Source organism: Phoca vitulina, unplaced genomic scaffold, assembly GCF_004348235.1.
Source record: "Phoca vitulina isolate PV1807 unplaced genomic scaffold, GSC_HSeal_1.0 scaffold10, whole genome shotgun sequence".
Taxonomy (NCBI): Eukaryota; Metazoa; Chordata; class Mammalia; order Carnivora; family Phocidae; genus Phoca; species Phoca vitulina.
The window spans coordinates 41,228,890-41,243,032 of record NW_022589713.1 but is presented as its reverse complement, the minus strand read 5'-3'; the positions used below and the strand labels follow the sequence as shown (position 1 = coordinate 41,243,032).

General features: G+C 47.6%; 1 protein-coding gene across 1 annotated transcript in view; it reads right to left on the bottom strand.

Annotated features, from left to right (window-relative positions):
* Positions 1–358: 358 nt before the first annotated feature.
* GPD1L (glycerol-3-phosphate dehydrogenase 1 like) overlaps positions 359–14,143 on the bottom strand; it is a 64,600-nt gene continuing 50,815 nt past the window's right edge. Inside the window, exons 6-8 of the mRNA XM_032408853.1 lie at positions 9,700–9,933; positions 9,064–9,170; positions 359–3,258 (exon numbers count right to left, since the gene is read on the bottom strand). Coding sequence (XP_032264744.1) covers positions 3,162–3,258; positions 9,064–9,170; positions 9,700–9,933 — 438 coding nt within the window. The 3' untranslated portion in view covers positions 359–3,161. The remainder of the gene's footprint in view (positions 3,259–9,063; positions 9,171–9,699; positions 9,934–14,143) is intronic.

Below are 14,143 nucleotides of genomic sequence, written 5' to 3'. Positions count from 1 at the left end.
TCTGCTTCTCCCTCTCCCACTGCTGCTCCCCCTGCTTGTGCTCTCTCTCAATCTCTCTCCAGCAAATAAATAAAATCTTTAAAAGTTAATTAATTAAAGTTTATTACTGCACTGTGTGGCTGGAACTGGAAGGCCTCCATCCTACAATTATGATTGTATAAAAATATCACCAAACCACGGGAAGGAACGCAAATGGAAATAGTGTGTCTGAGGAGTGGGGTTAGAGAGGAAACTCTTCTTTTAAAAAATTACCTTTCTATTATTGTTAATGCAACACAATTCAGGGAAAAAAGAGCTGACCCAGATAAATAAAACTCTTAACTAAGCTGATTATTGAAAAAAGGGCCAGTAGCACAGGTTTGGGGCATTAAATGTTTATTAAATCAAGCTTTTAAATTATATCCACCTATAGTCTGTAAACAGATACAGGATACATGTTAAGTAAAAGGCTCTTAGATTAGAAGTGGTGGAAAAATGAAAGATCCCTTTGTACACGGGCACCTCATCACTCCGTGGGCCGATGCCATGGGGCCAGGTTTTAGTTAACAGTTAAATGAAAAACCAGAAGGAGTTTAGCTTGACTCCACCTGCTAGGATGGATTTCAAGACAGATATTTGTTCCACATTATAGTAGGCTAGATTATAGCAAGGCAACAGTGAAGTTTTTACATTCACAGATTGGCTGAACTAGTACAAATTAAGCTTTTTCCTCTAGATGTCTCCCTCCCTATTACCATAATTAGTAAGGAATGAGAATTAAAATTAAATGATGGACCACAGGTGGTTACAAAAATAGATAACTTGTAGAGTAATAAATATCTACAGTCAGCAGATCACAAATTTACAAAATTTGCCTTTTTCCATTAATGTGCAGGATATCAGAAGTTATGTTCAAGAGGTACAGTCAGTGGACTTCAGATTGGCAAGAGAACACTCATAAAGAAAAAACAAGTACAAAACCCAGAGTAGGAAGCTGAATGCAGATGAGAATATACATAAAACAAAATCCTAATTCCTCACATCTAATCATCCTACAATAGACACCACAACTAGCTTACAGCCCTTTATTAAGTATCTTAAAAAGTAACACTTTGTTATCTATGTACACATTTTTAAAAAGATCATGAGACAAGCAAAAATTGATTAACAGTGGCACGAGAAATCAATGACACTTGTAGATTTTGTGTGCTTTCATAGACTTCTTTGTATGAGGATTTAAAATGCACCCCCTCCAGAATGTTTTGGATTGAGTTTTTAAAATTCCCCCCAAAAATCTATTCTACAATCATTTCAGATATAGAAGGAAAAAAAGTCCCAAACTGGAAAATTAAAAAACAAAAGTCAAAAATCTCACAAAGTGACTGAAAATCCATGAATATATAAGTGACATTCAGACCTTCCTTTAACACTTAACAAGTGCTATGTAAGGTAACTATAATGCTATCCTGAAATCAATCTCATTTAAGAAGATACAGTCATCCCCATTCTAATTCTAGAATTAAAAGCACTTATTCGACAATGTGCGTTTCAGCGAGGTTGACATCTACTTGGTTGTACTTGACAGTGTCACCCTAAAGCTTCATCCAAGATTCATTGCAGGCCTGAACTGTAAAAGTTCAGAGCTAACGATACCACAGGTAGGTAGTTACTCATCCTAACTTCTGCAGGGATAAAGGGTGTACTTGAGCTGTCCTCAGGTCACCGTAGCCTAGAACAGTGATCCCTTGAAAATTCGGCAAGATCCTCTGCCAAAAAAAATCTTCACAGTCTAAGCTGTTTGGAACTTGCTGGATTAGATAAGTTCTACTGACATACTAACATACATTCTTCGCCTTCAAGAGAGGTGTGCAGAGGCAGCTTTTCCCAAATGCACTTGACCTTGCCAGAGAACTCCCCAAATAACCATGGGATCCCAGGACACTCCTGTCCTATGGAACATGGTTTGAGAAATGCCAATCTGAGTAGAATTTCTAAAGTAGTGGTTCTCAAATTGTAGTGAGCATCAGAAACACATGGAAGGCATATTAAAGTATAGATACCTTACCCCACTTCAGAGGTCTGGGGTGGGACCTGGAAGCCGGCATTTCTAAGAGACTCTAAGTGGAGCTGATGGAGTGAGGACCACACTCTGAGTGGCATCCACCTAGACAGGACCCACACAAATCTCAGCTGCAGGAAGCCCTGTTAGTCTCAGGAAAGGCTGCGCATGGCATCTGCCACAACCAACCATCACTGGGATCAGCCCAGTGATGCCTGAGGTCTGGGCACCTTGGTGGGGTGGAGGAAGACTGGACTTGACTCCCAGCTCTGCCCCTACTCGCCAGGTGACCAGGCACTGTGACTGCAACTCAAAAGAGGAGTAACAGGAGTCCCATCTCAGTGGATCTGTGAGGCTTAGAGGAAATGTTTGCACAAAAGGACTACCCAACAAAAAGCATCATACAAGTGTATTAATCAGTAGAATGTGTCAGTCACAGCAGGAAAATCCCAGATGCATTTTCTGTCTTCCACCACGGCTGAACCTTTATGAAAGCACACTCTGGCAGCTAATGAAGAGAAAAGAGGCTAAAAATGCAGAAAACTGCAAAGAGGAAGATACATAAGCGGATCACCTAATTAAAAATCTCTAATTGTTAAAAAAAAGATCAACCCACAATCAAAGTAGTTAATTATGCTGGCTTTGAGATAGAGTTTAAGTTACAGTATGTTGATCTTTGAACACACTCACTCGTCCGTTCTACCATGTTAATGCTGGTTCAGTTTTAACATCAAGAGAATGAGAAAAAAAAAATCCCTTCACTCAAATGCATATGGATTCGACGTAAAAAATTTAGCTGAGATCATTCCCATCTTCTAAGCTACCACGGTGGGAAAATTTCAAAAGTAATTTTTAAAAAGGACCTTTAATTTTGGTTCATAGAAACATCCACAGCATGAGAAATGAACAGACTCACACATTCACATGTGTCTATTTGTTGCCCACCACATCTTAGCCAGTGAATCGTGTCTCGCAATTCAGAAATGAATTGGTAAAAATGCATCCGCACCCATGACAGGATTATGGTCAAGCGAACATCATGTTGCCCAGTCCCAGTTTCCATCTGAATGAAAAAGACTGATCAGAAAGGCAGCACGTTCCCTGACACGCTGCACCATCCACTTTATACGTGCTCTGGGTGGCTCTGGAGACAAGACAACATCTCTTGAACGGGTTTGCCTTCATAGCAGATCTGATACACTGCCGTAAACAACGGGAACCTGGTCGGGAGGAAATGGGAAAAAAGACAAGTTGAGCCATCTGGTTTACCTCACAGAACAAATGAGTCTTCCTCTCCTGCCGAACAGATTGCAGATGGATGTGCTACTTTGGACAACAACAAAGTGACTGCCTTCTATATTCCTCTATTATTTGGTGGGCAGAGAGCCACTGCACTGTGGCTGTAAGATGCTGGTATGACCTAGACCACCCTCTGCCTACTTGTTCGTGGTGCACGGTCTACAAACGAGTCCCATGGTAATCCTTGCAGGGCCATCTGTGGTTATTTACATGAAGAGCTGTAGCTCAGGCTCTTGGGCAAGTCTGGAATGAGTCCAAGTTTCTGTCAATAATTTAAAAGACTGGAGAATAAATTTTGAATTGCAAGGAGGTATTGCTCTCTCTCCTCCAAAAGGGATCATCCAAGGATAAAGATGAGGAGGCCCACACATCACCATAAATAGTTCGGGTCTGGAACATTCCTGCAAGAATCAACGTGGGCACCCACAATTAGCAAAGCACTGATCTCAAGTGGGAAGCTGGGCTTATTTTGCCTTTTTTTCCAAGATGTGAACACAGATATAAGTGAAAGTTTGAAATGGCTGAGGGTACAAAGGTGTGAGCTAATAATCCACCGTGAGAAAGGACAGCATTATCCCAGGGTCCAGCTTGCTCAGCAAGTATTTTAAATAGTAGGTATTACTAAGGAAATAACAAAGTTAATTTCAATCAGGCTTTTAAACACACACACACACACACACACACACACACACACACACACACACACAGAGCCCAAAGTAAGCTTGACAGGATCAATAAAGTCTTAAAGGCCATTTTGAAAATTATCTAGTTGGAATCCTATAATGACAACTTAATTTAAGAATGGCAAACAGCCCTGATAGGTCATATGTCTTATCACTGTGGGTTTTTTAAGGTACAGAATGTTTTATTTTTTATGGAGTCAGGGAGGCAGTCAACTCTGACCCCACAATCTATCCGCTCTGGGCGTTTCATAACTGCTCTGTAAAATGGGGCAGGACCTCTTGCGTTAAGGCCTGTCGTATGAAGTGACTTACATGTAACCTGCAGAGTGTAACACTTGGCACATGGTGGGTGTGCAGTGACAGTTTATACACACCGCCACAAGATGGCCACTAGGTCCTAGCAAGCTCTTGGAGGACAAGGCCCCAGATGTTTTATTCACCTCTGCATCCTTGGGGCCTGGCACAGTGCACAGATGAGGGCAGGTGCTCAGCGAATATTTGTTGAATGAACTACTGGGAATGGGAGTTAGAGCCTGCAGATTTTAGCCCCTTCGTCTTTCCATGGCTTAGATGTCCTGATCCCATGATGAGAACAACTTGTGTGTCCCCAAAGCAGGGTGGCAGGTGATGAACGGCCACCCAAAGCCATTCCCAAATCCCTTCACTCTTTACCAACGTTGCAAATAGCCTAACGCTCAGTTTCCCAGCCTTACTTTCTCCTAGAATTAGCCAAGGAAGCAAATTCTAGAGAGCAAGACACGACACTTCTGCTGAGGGCTTCTGGGGAAGACACTCTCTCCTTGAGAGGCACTGGAGGAAAACTCTACTCCCCCAGACTGCACCTGCTCCATGTCACTAAGTGCAGCTGTGTATGTGATTCATGGAGCTGCTGCGGCCATCTTGAGGTTTTGAGGGAAGACCAACAGGATCAGAGATTCTAAGCTAGAGGCACTGTGCCAACACCAATAATGTCCACCTCCAGAATCCTTGTTCCATGAGAAAAATAACCCTATTGTTTGAGGCATTTTAAACTGGGCATTGCTCTTGCAGCCAGAAGCGCTCCCGATTTTCACAATCAGCACTTCCAAATTGTGTAGATGGGATGCTAACAAGAGATTTGGAGTATGGGTGGGGAGGGGGAGGGAATTTTTTATGGACAAGTAACTTGTTTAATCCTCACAACCACCCTATGAGGTGGGTAATAACATTATCCCCATTCCATAGATAAGGAAACTGAGGCATAGTTTCTGACTCTGGAGCCAAGATTCAACCACTAGGCTAGACTGCCCATCTAAATGTTATTTTATATAACATAAAATGCTATAAAGCCAATTAGATCAGTTTGGGGAGCTCTCTAAATGAGGTTAGAGATGAAAGGAGGACAAAAGACAGTATTTCATTGAAAAATACCGGCATAAGCCAAATCAATTAGCCATCCCACTAATGGGCACTGAGGACTTAAGATGTGTCAATCTTCAACCATGTGCAGGATGTGGAGTATTATCAATAAGGCCCCAGCCCTCAAGGAGCTTACAACACTGTTCTGGACTGAGTTGTGCCCTCAGCCCCCAAACTCATCCAATGAAGTCCTAACCCCCAGTCCTTGTATTTGGACATAAGGCCCTTAAGAAGATAATTATATTAAAAGGGTTCATAAAGTGTGGGCCCCAAACCAATATGGTGTCCTTATGAGGAAAGGAGATTAGGACTCATCCATGGACAGAGGGAAGACCACATGAAGACCCAGGGGGAAGATGGCCATTTACAAGCCAAGAAGAGAGGCCTCAGGAGAAGGCACCTGCTGACCCCTTGATCTTAGACTTCTAGCCTCCAGAACCATGAGAAGGAAATTTCTGCTGGGTAAGCCTCTCAGTCTGTGGTAATTTGTTATGGCCGCCCTAGCAAACGAATACAAACACCTGATACTCACACATGCTCATAAAGATGCATGCACAAGCAAATTTAATAAAGCAAAATTTGTAACAGCAGAAAACCCCAGACAACTTTACTATCTATCCGGAGGAGACTGGTTAAATAAACTGTGGTTCTCCCACACAGTGGAATGTTCTGCAGCCATTAAATGAGATCTATTGGTGCAGATGTGGCACGATCTTCAAATCACCCTCAAGTGAAGAAAAGCAGGGCAGAACGTGGAGCACAGCATCCATTCCGTAAATGGAAGGATATACTAAAAACTCAGAGAGCTGCCTGTGTCGAAGGTGGGGATCACTTTTCACTGGTGCCTTTTTCTAGGATTTGAATTTTTTTTTTAAACCAGGAGCATGTTGCCCACCCCCCAAAAAATCTAGAAGAATGAAAGTAAAATTGTGTGTTTATGTAAGACCCACAGCACATGAGCAGCGGGACTGTCTAAACCTGGGGTCAGCACACCACAGCCTGAGAAGCAAACCTGACCTGGGGTCTGTTTTGTACTGCCTGCAAGCTGAGGACGATTCAAGGGCCATAAAAGGGGAAAAAAAAAAAAAAAAAAGGAATATACAACAGAGCTATATGTGGGCTGCAAAGACTAAATATTTATTATGTGGTTCTTTACAGAAAAAGTTTGCCAATCGCTGGTGTAAACAGCATGTTCAAAGTGGGGAAAGTTGTTTGCGTCTGGAGGAGGTGGATGAAGGCTGCTCTGAGGACAGACCCAGGCCGTCTCAAGGGTGGTCGGGCCGGGCTGACACGCCATCGAGGAGGGCTGTCCAGGCAGGCCAAACAGCAGGAGGACAGAGGCGCACAGAAGCCCCTGACAAAGGGGTCTCGGGGCAAAGGGAGGTCTGCTTCAACTGAAGAAGGGGTTGTACGGCATCACAGGACATGGTGTGAGAAAGTTCCGTGGGTACAGAACTGAGTGGCGCTGCCCCAAATGCCAACCTAAGGACTCATTCTGGATGAGCAGGAGGCTTGCGAATTAGAATACTCGAGGTAGAAGGCGCCATGGCAATCATCAGGTGCACCAGGTTGATTTGGTGGGTAAAGAAAACTGGGGCACAGATAAAAATATGACCTGCCCAAGACCACATGGCTAGTAAGCCACCAGGTGGCTGGAAATGCTGCCCTCTCGCTCAGCGCTCTTTCTAGAACCATAGAGAAGAGAAGGGGGGAAGAAGGAAAGAGAGGAAGACCCGAGTAGAGTAGCAATGGCTGGGATGACAAAGGGAAAAAAAACAAGGGAGAATGGAAGCGTGGTATCCCCTCCAACCCTGCAGTGGCCTCATTAAGCACAGGCACAGCCTGTTCCATTTCTAATCAGAAGGAAAATGGGACTTGATGGAGGAGAGGCATCTGCTCAGAGCCAAGTTTCACCTGCTTGATTACACTTGTTTTAAAAACAGGCGCAGGTACTGATCCCAGAATGCCAGTTCCAATCCATAGCCTCCCCAAGTTCCACGAGGAACACAGACTCATCCATTCATAGGATCCTATCAAATATGCCCCATGGTAGTGGACAGATGGCACTTTAAAACCGTGATTAGGAGATCATCAGCATCCACAAACACCCAAGTATTTTCTTAAGACTTAAAAAAACTCCTGATAACGGTCATTAAAGTGGCCCCACCACACACAAACACATCGCTGTTTGCCCTTAAGTATGTAAGGAAAACCATGCCCACTGGAGGTGTTTTCCTTTTAGCCACGATTTAAAGGTAATTCTCCTCCTCTGGAGGCCTGTTTATGACTTCCATCTCTGCCTGGCTGGTTCTGAAAGCCATTTCAGAAAAATAAAATGCAAATTAAAGAAGGAAGACGAATGTCCTGTCCTCCCTCCTTTTCAACTTTCCATAGGGAACTCTATGGCTGATCAGTGTGTAGTGGTCCAGAGAGGAGGAGAGCTGGGTGAAGGGGAGGTAAAGGTGGGTGGTTGGGACTAGCAGACATCTGGACTGAGCCGAAGAGCAGGAAGAAGACACACCTGAGAACCAGCCAACACGTCTATAACCATCACCGGCTCAGGGAGAAGTGTGTGCTCCGGATTGGCCACACCTGGCAGTGTCCCCACAGCTGCCCAGCCCCTTCCTCTCCCAGGCAAGCAAACCTCCCCCCTCCCTCCCGAAGAGTGAAGGATACACAGAATATGCTACGTACGCAGTTATTAGATGGTGTCATTGGCCTCGTGGTTACGGAAGGCTCAGCAAATGAGCGAGATAAAGGGCCACCTGGCAACCACAGAGAGGTTGGCAGCTTTGTGGTGCTATGGGGTTTATTCCCTCAATCAGGTGGCAAATGAGGCTGTCCCCAGCCCACCTTTAGCAGCTGACCATCCCAGAAGGGCAGTGGAGGCTAGAGGCACCTGTCCATCCACAGGACACAGAGACTGCAAAGCTGCTCAGCAAACCTTAACGCAGGTCATTGCTAGTGGTAGAATTTTGGGGTAACTTGTACCTTCTTCTTTTCTGAATTGTCTGACCTTTTATTAATAAGACTATCTTTTTATAACAAATAACAAGGTAATCTTTTTTTTTAATTCAAAACTTATGACATGTAGCGCTTAACCAGACACCCTGCAGGATAAACCAGGACCTCAAACTTCATGTTTTGTAACATGCTTTAGAGAATTGAGTTCTTGGGGCGCCTGGGAGGCTCAGTTGGTTAAGCATCCGACTCTTGGTTTCGGCTCAGGTCATGATCTCAGGGTCGTGGGATCGAGCCCTGTGTCAGGCTCTGCACTGGGCATGGAGCCCGCTTAAGATTCTCTTTCTCCCTCTGCCCTGCCTGCCTACTCCCCACCCCCCCCCCCCCCCCCCCCCCCCCCCCCTGCCCTCCTGTGTGTGTGCACACTCTCTTTCTCTCTCTCTCTCAAAAAAAAAAAAAAAAAAAAATTGAGTTTTTCCCCCTGAAGCTGAACTTGGTTCTGTGTCAACACTCATTTTCAGGGCAGGAAGAAGTTTCCTGCCACAGATGTTCACATCACATGAGGGCGGAACTATTCCAGTGGAGTTCTGCACACAGCTGTGCCCATGTGCACTGACTGGGCTGGTGGTCATGAGGGAAGCAGGGGGTGGCCCTCTGGTCGCAGGGACAGTGTAGGGAACTTACTTGTCGACCAGCCCCTTCTGTTTTAGGATTCGGTACACTTCAGCGGACGTCTGAGGTCCTTGGAGCTTCTGTCCATTCAGCATCTCCTTCTCCAATTCTTCGATGGTCTTAAAAACAAGGATGAAAACACTATTGTAAAGACTAGAGTGGGGATGCCAGGCTGGCGCAGTGAGTTAAGTGTCTGACTCTTGGTTTCGGCTCAGGTTGTGGGGATCTCAGGCTGGTGAGATGGAGCCCCAGGTTGGGCTCTGTGCTGAGAGCAGAGTCTGCTTGACATTCTCTCTCCCTCTGCTCCTACCCCTCCCCCACTGGGCACGTGTGTGTGCGCGTGCGCGCGCGAATCAATCTTTGGGAAAAGAAAAGACCAGAGAATCACTTATTTCCAGAGGACAGTGGCGGAGGGAAGCTGCCATCCTCGGCTGTAAACCAGGGAAAGAGAGACCTACAAGCTAAAGCGCTCGGGCATTAGTACTTTTAAGCGAAAACAGGTGTCAGCGGGATATGCACAGCAAGTGCTCGCCGCAGCCCAGGGCTCTCAATGAGGGCGGGCAGACCGACGGACAGAAGGACGGATGGACGGACGGGCGGGCGGGCAGGCGGGTTGGGGGGGTAGGGTTAGGACAGGCCAGGGGCTACCTTCCCGGTTCTGGCAAACGCCTCGGCCACCCTGCGGTTCCGGCCTCCGTAGCAGGTGGTGATGAGGTCGGCCACGCCGCAGCTCTCCAGGAAGGTGGCCGTGGACACCTGGCCCTTGCAGAAGATCTTGGCGAAGGCGATCATTTCCATGAGCCCCAGGCGGATGACGGCAGCTTTGGTGTTGTCCCCGCTGTGGAGGCCGTCGCAGAACCCGGCTCCCACCGCTACAATGTTCTATGAAGGAGACAAGGAAGCCCCGGGTTGCCCGTCACACGCCCGCCGCAGACAAGGCTACTGAAAGATTGGGGGGAGCGGGGGAGGGGCAGGGCCCCTGGCCCACACTCAGTACGCTCCACTGGCCCCCGCACCGCCCCAGCTTCTGCTCTTGCACCCTGACCGCCAGAGGTGGAAGAAGGCGCCAGGCTTCTACGTTCCCGTTTAGAGGAATCCAAGAGCCCAGGTCCGGGGTCAGGAGGAAGCCCCGCTGGGGAGCATCAGCCAGAGAATTAGAATGGCTGACTGTAGGTTCTGGTCAGATACTGTTTGGACAAACTGCCTCTTTCCTTTTTTTCTTTAATGGAATGCCTGATTGAATGATAACATTCACACGGAAAGGTATGCAGGTCATAAGTATACGGCTTGGTGATATTCTCACAAACTGAACACACCCTGGGAACCAGCACCCTGGTTGAGAAACAGAACATAACCAGTGCCCCAGAAAGCCACCTTCACACCCCCTCCCAGTCACCACCCCCACACAAAGGTAACCACTCTTCTAACAACATAGATTTGCTTCACCTGTCTTTAAATTTTATATTAGAATCAAATGCAATCATTGGTGTCTCCTTGTCTCATTTCGACATCATGTTTGTGAGTTTTAGCTGTATTTTTACATATGGCACATTTATTTTCATTGCTGCATTGCATTCTTTTTTTATTTTATTTTATTTGAATGGAGGGACGCCTGGGTGGCTCAGTCAGTGAAGCACCTGCCTTCGGCTCGGGTCATGATCCCAGGTTCCTGGGATCGAGCCCCGCATTGGGCTCCCTGCTCAGTGGGGAGCCTGCTTCTCCCTCTCCCACTCCCCTGCTTGTGTTCCCTCTCTCTCTGTCAAATAAATAAATAAAATCTTAAATAAATAAATAAATAATAAATAAGTAAATAAATAAATGGAATTAACTTATCATGTAGTATTAGTTTCAGAGAGGTAGAGTTCAGGGATTCATCAGTTGCATAGAACACCCAGTGCTCCTTGCATTCTACTGTGTGAATACAGTTTTTTTTTCAGCCATTCTCTTGCCAAACTAGGTGGTTCCCAGTTTGGGGCCACTGCAAATGGTGCTCCTGTGGCCAGGCTGGGTGGCCCTGGGTGACCACACGCAGGCATTTCTGTTGGGTGTGTGCCTGGGAGTGGCGTTGCTGGGTCAGTATGTCTGCAAATGTGCTTTTCAAGTTTCGGCCTTTTGTTTCACTTAATTACCCCTATACAAGCATTCATGGGCCCCCCATCCCCACCCCGCTCTCCCAGGGCCCTCTGCTACACCCAAGGCAGATAAGACCGAGAGCTGCCTCTTCAGAAGCTGATAATCTGGTTCAGGGATCAGCACACTAAGGGCCAACTGCCTGTTTCTGTAAATGTCCTGGAGGCCAGGCCCCCCTGCTCGTTTGCGCACCATCTGTGGTTACCTTGGTGCTGTTAATAGCAGATCTGAGTACTTGCCACATAGCCCGTATGGGCCACAAAGCCCACAGCGTTTCCTATGTGGCCCTTACAGAAAAAGTTTGCCAACCGCTGGCCTAATAGGAAAATAAAAGGGTGCCCATAATTATAGCCTGGGCAGAAAAGGATATCCCGCAAGAGGGACTGAGAATCTGATTTTCATTTCAACCTGTGTGTACTAAGCATGCCCTGTGTGGGAACCTCTACACAGGGCCCAGAGGGTGGTGCCGGGGCACGTGGGGGCTGAGGGTGCCCCCAGGGAGGAGCTACCAAGACAGAATGAGACACAGAGCTTCTCCCCGAAGAGCTGACAATACAGTTGGCCTAAGAGACCACAAAGCGCATCAAGGATGAGAGCAAGCGGAGGGGTGACAGGGGCCACAAGCTTCATTTCAGAGCAGGCAAGCCTGCACCGAGGAGGGGGCGTCTGAGCTGGGCCTCAAATCCCGTGGAAAACCAAACAACCATATATGACAAGTAATATCTGCATGTGCCCACTCATTTGGGACTTCGGGCAAGTCCCCGGGCTCCTAGCCCTGCCCACGTGACCGGCTCCTGCACCGAGAGCGCTGGACGCCAGGGAAAATGCAAGTATTTCGCCTCTGCCTAACCCCACTAGCATTTTTCCATACTACCTGGTGGCTACTGATGAATTTGTGCGTGGAGAGACCTTAAAATATGAAGCTAATTGGTAACGAATAGGAGATGAAATAAGCACATCTTTTCCTCCAAAAACAAAAAGAAAAAGTGTTTTTTTATTAATGAAAGAATTATCTCTCAAAACATCAGGCCTATAGAATTTGACGGATGAGGTTAAAAACAGAACAAACCGGGGAGGAAAAATGTCTTCTCTGGTTGATATGCAGTTTCTAATAAAATACATCAAACGCAGCACTGATGTGGCCAGGCTCACCCCGAGAAACAGAGCTGGCCATTTAAACACAGCAATCGCTCACCGGGAGACCGAAGACACAAAGCCATTGCAGATGAAAAGGAAAAAAAAAACAAAAAACACCAAAAACCACTGAGCCCAGCTGAAGCTTTTGTCTACTTCCAATACACCAATAAAACAGCACCCTCTCTTCCAAGCTTCGAGGGCAGAATGAAGAGGCCTAGAACAGGGGATGGGAGTGGAGGGGGCCCGAAATCTATCTTGTTCTCTTCCTCGGGAATAATCCCAGGGCTTACTCTGGTTGCTGGCTATTCTTCTCGTGGCTATTGACATGGAAAGGGAAGAGTAAAACAATTCTCTAAAAAATGATCAGAAAGCTGGCATGAGCACGTGCAAATTTTAGACAGATTCGCTCTCTTTCTCTGCTCTAGAGGGTCTCCCAGTGAGGTTATGGGCTGTTCTAACAGACCAACCAAGTAGCTTCCAGGTGGATCACTCTCCCCCTTACAAAGGCCAGACTCCATGTAGACCCCGCTGCCCACAGCTGCAGGTAGAGCTGGTGAGGAATCGGGTCTTCCGCATTCATGGCCCGAGCAGAGAGCCTGGGTTTTCCTACGGTACTAACTTCTGTCTGTGCCTGCAGAAGCCTCCCAACCCCTTCCTGCCCACGCAGGCAATGGAAGCTCTGGGTCTGATCAGCCCCGGCAGCACCCATCCCTCACTAGGCACCTGCTGCGCATGCTCACTGATGCAGCAAGCGGGCAGCTCCTGGCTTGGCACACTCTTAGGCTCTGGCAGCCTCACATGAAGAGGAGAGGGGAGAGGCGGTGGGGAAGGAGCCCCGAGACGCTGAGGGGTGAAACAACCCCCTAACCTTTTAGGTGGGGCACGATGCAACGGCGAACCGGGGATGGTACGAACACCCAAGGGCTGGGTCCAAACAGACCCAAACACCCCTTCTGGCAGAGCAGCCAGACGAAGGAAGCCAGGGGGAGACACTGGAAGCACATGCACTGATAGCTGGCGGTTCTCTCTCTGCCTCATTGCAGTGCGACCTTGGGACAATGACTCCACCTCTCTGAGCGTTCTGGGCCTTGGGGATAAAATTCAGGGCGTGGATAAAATCTTTCAAGGCCCTTCTGGTGGTGACATTCCTCCAGGAAAGCTGGTGCAGCTGTGGCCTGCCCCGAGGCTGCAGATAAGCAGGGGCGGTCCTGTGGGAACGAAGAGACACCTGGGGACATGCAGGGCGACTGAGCACAGAGGCCATGAGGCCAACTGTTGGGTGAGCATGCTGAATGGTTGTATTGAAGTTGCCATGGCAACATGCCAAGGCCTAGGATCCAAACAGTGACTGTTGAAATGGCTATCTGCCGCCGCCTGGACCGTCTCCAGTGCCCCCTTCACCACAACGTGACCCATTCTGGAGGTTAGTTGATGAACCAACCTCAGTACATGTCTACGGACTGATTGAGAGATACAATGACTTCCTTCCAACAAGGGGCTCCTAGACACAGAGGAGGAGAGAGGGATTACTTACGAAGGGCCTACAGTGCGCCCACCACGCACACGGTCTCCTCTGAATTCTCATGACAACGCTGGCACGCGTGTCCCTCACCTCCTGGCTGGCTCACGGAGGTTCAGCGGCTTACCGAGAACACCTCTCGCTGGTGAGGGATGCCGTCCCAGGGCCTGGCTTCCCAGGCCCACTCTGTTCCCTGTGCCTTGCCTCTTCCATGGTATGGCAAATTTGGCCCGGCCATCCCCCCAGCCCCCCATAGGGTCGGAGACCTTCCTGAACCCTCTGCAATCAGATGTCAAAGGGGAGTGC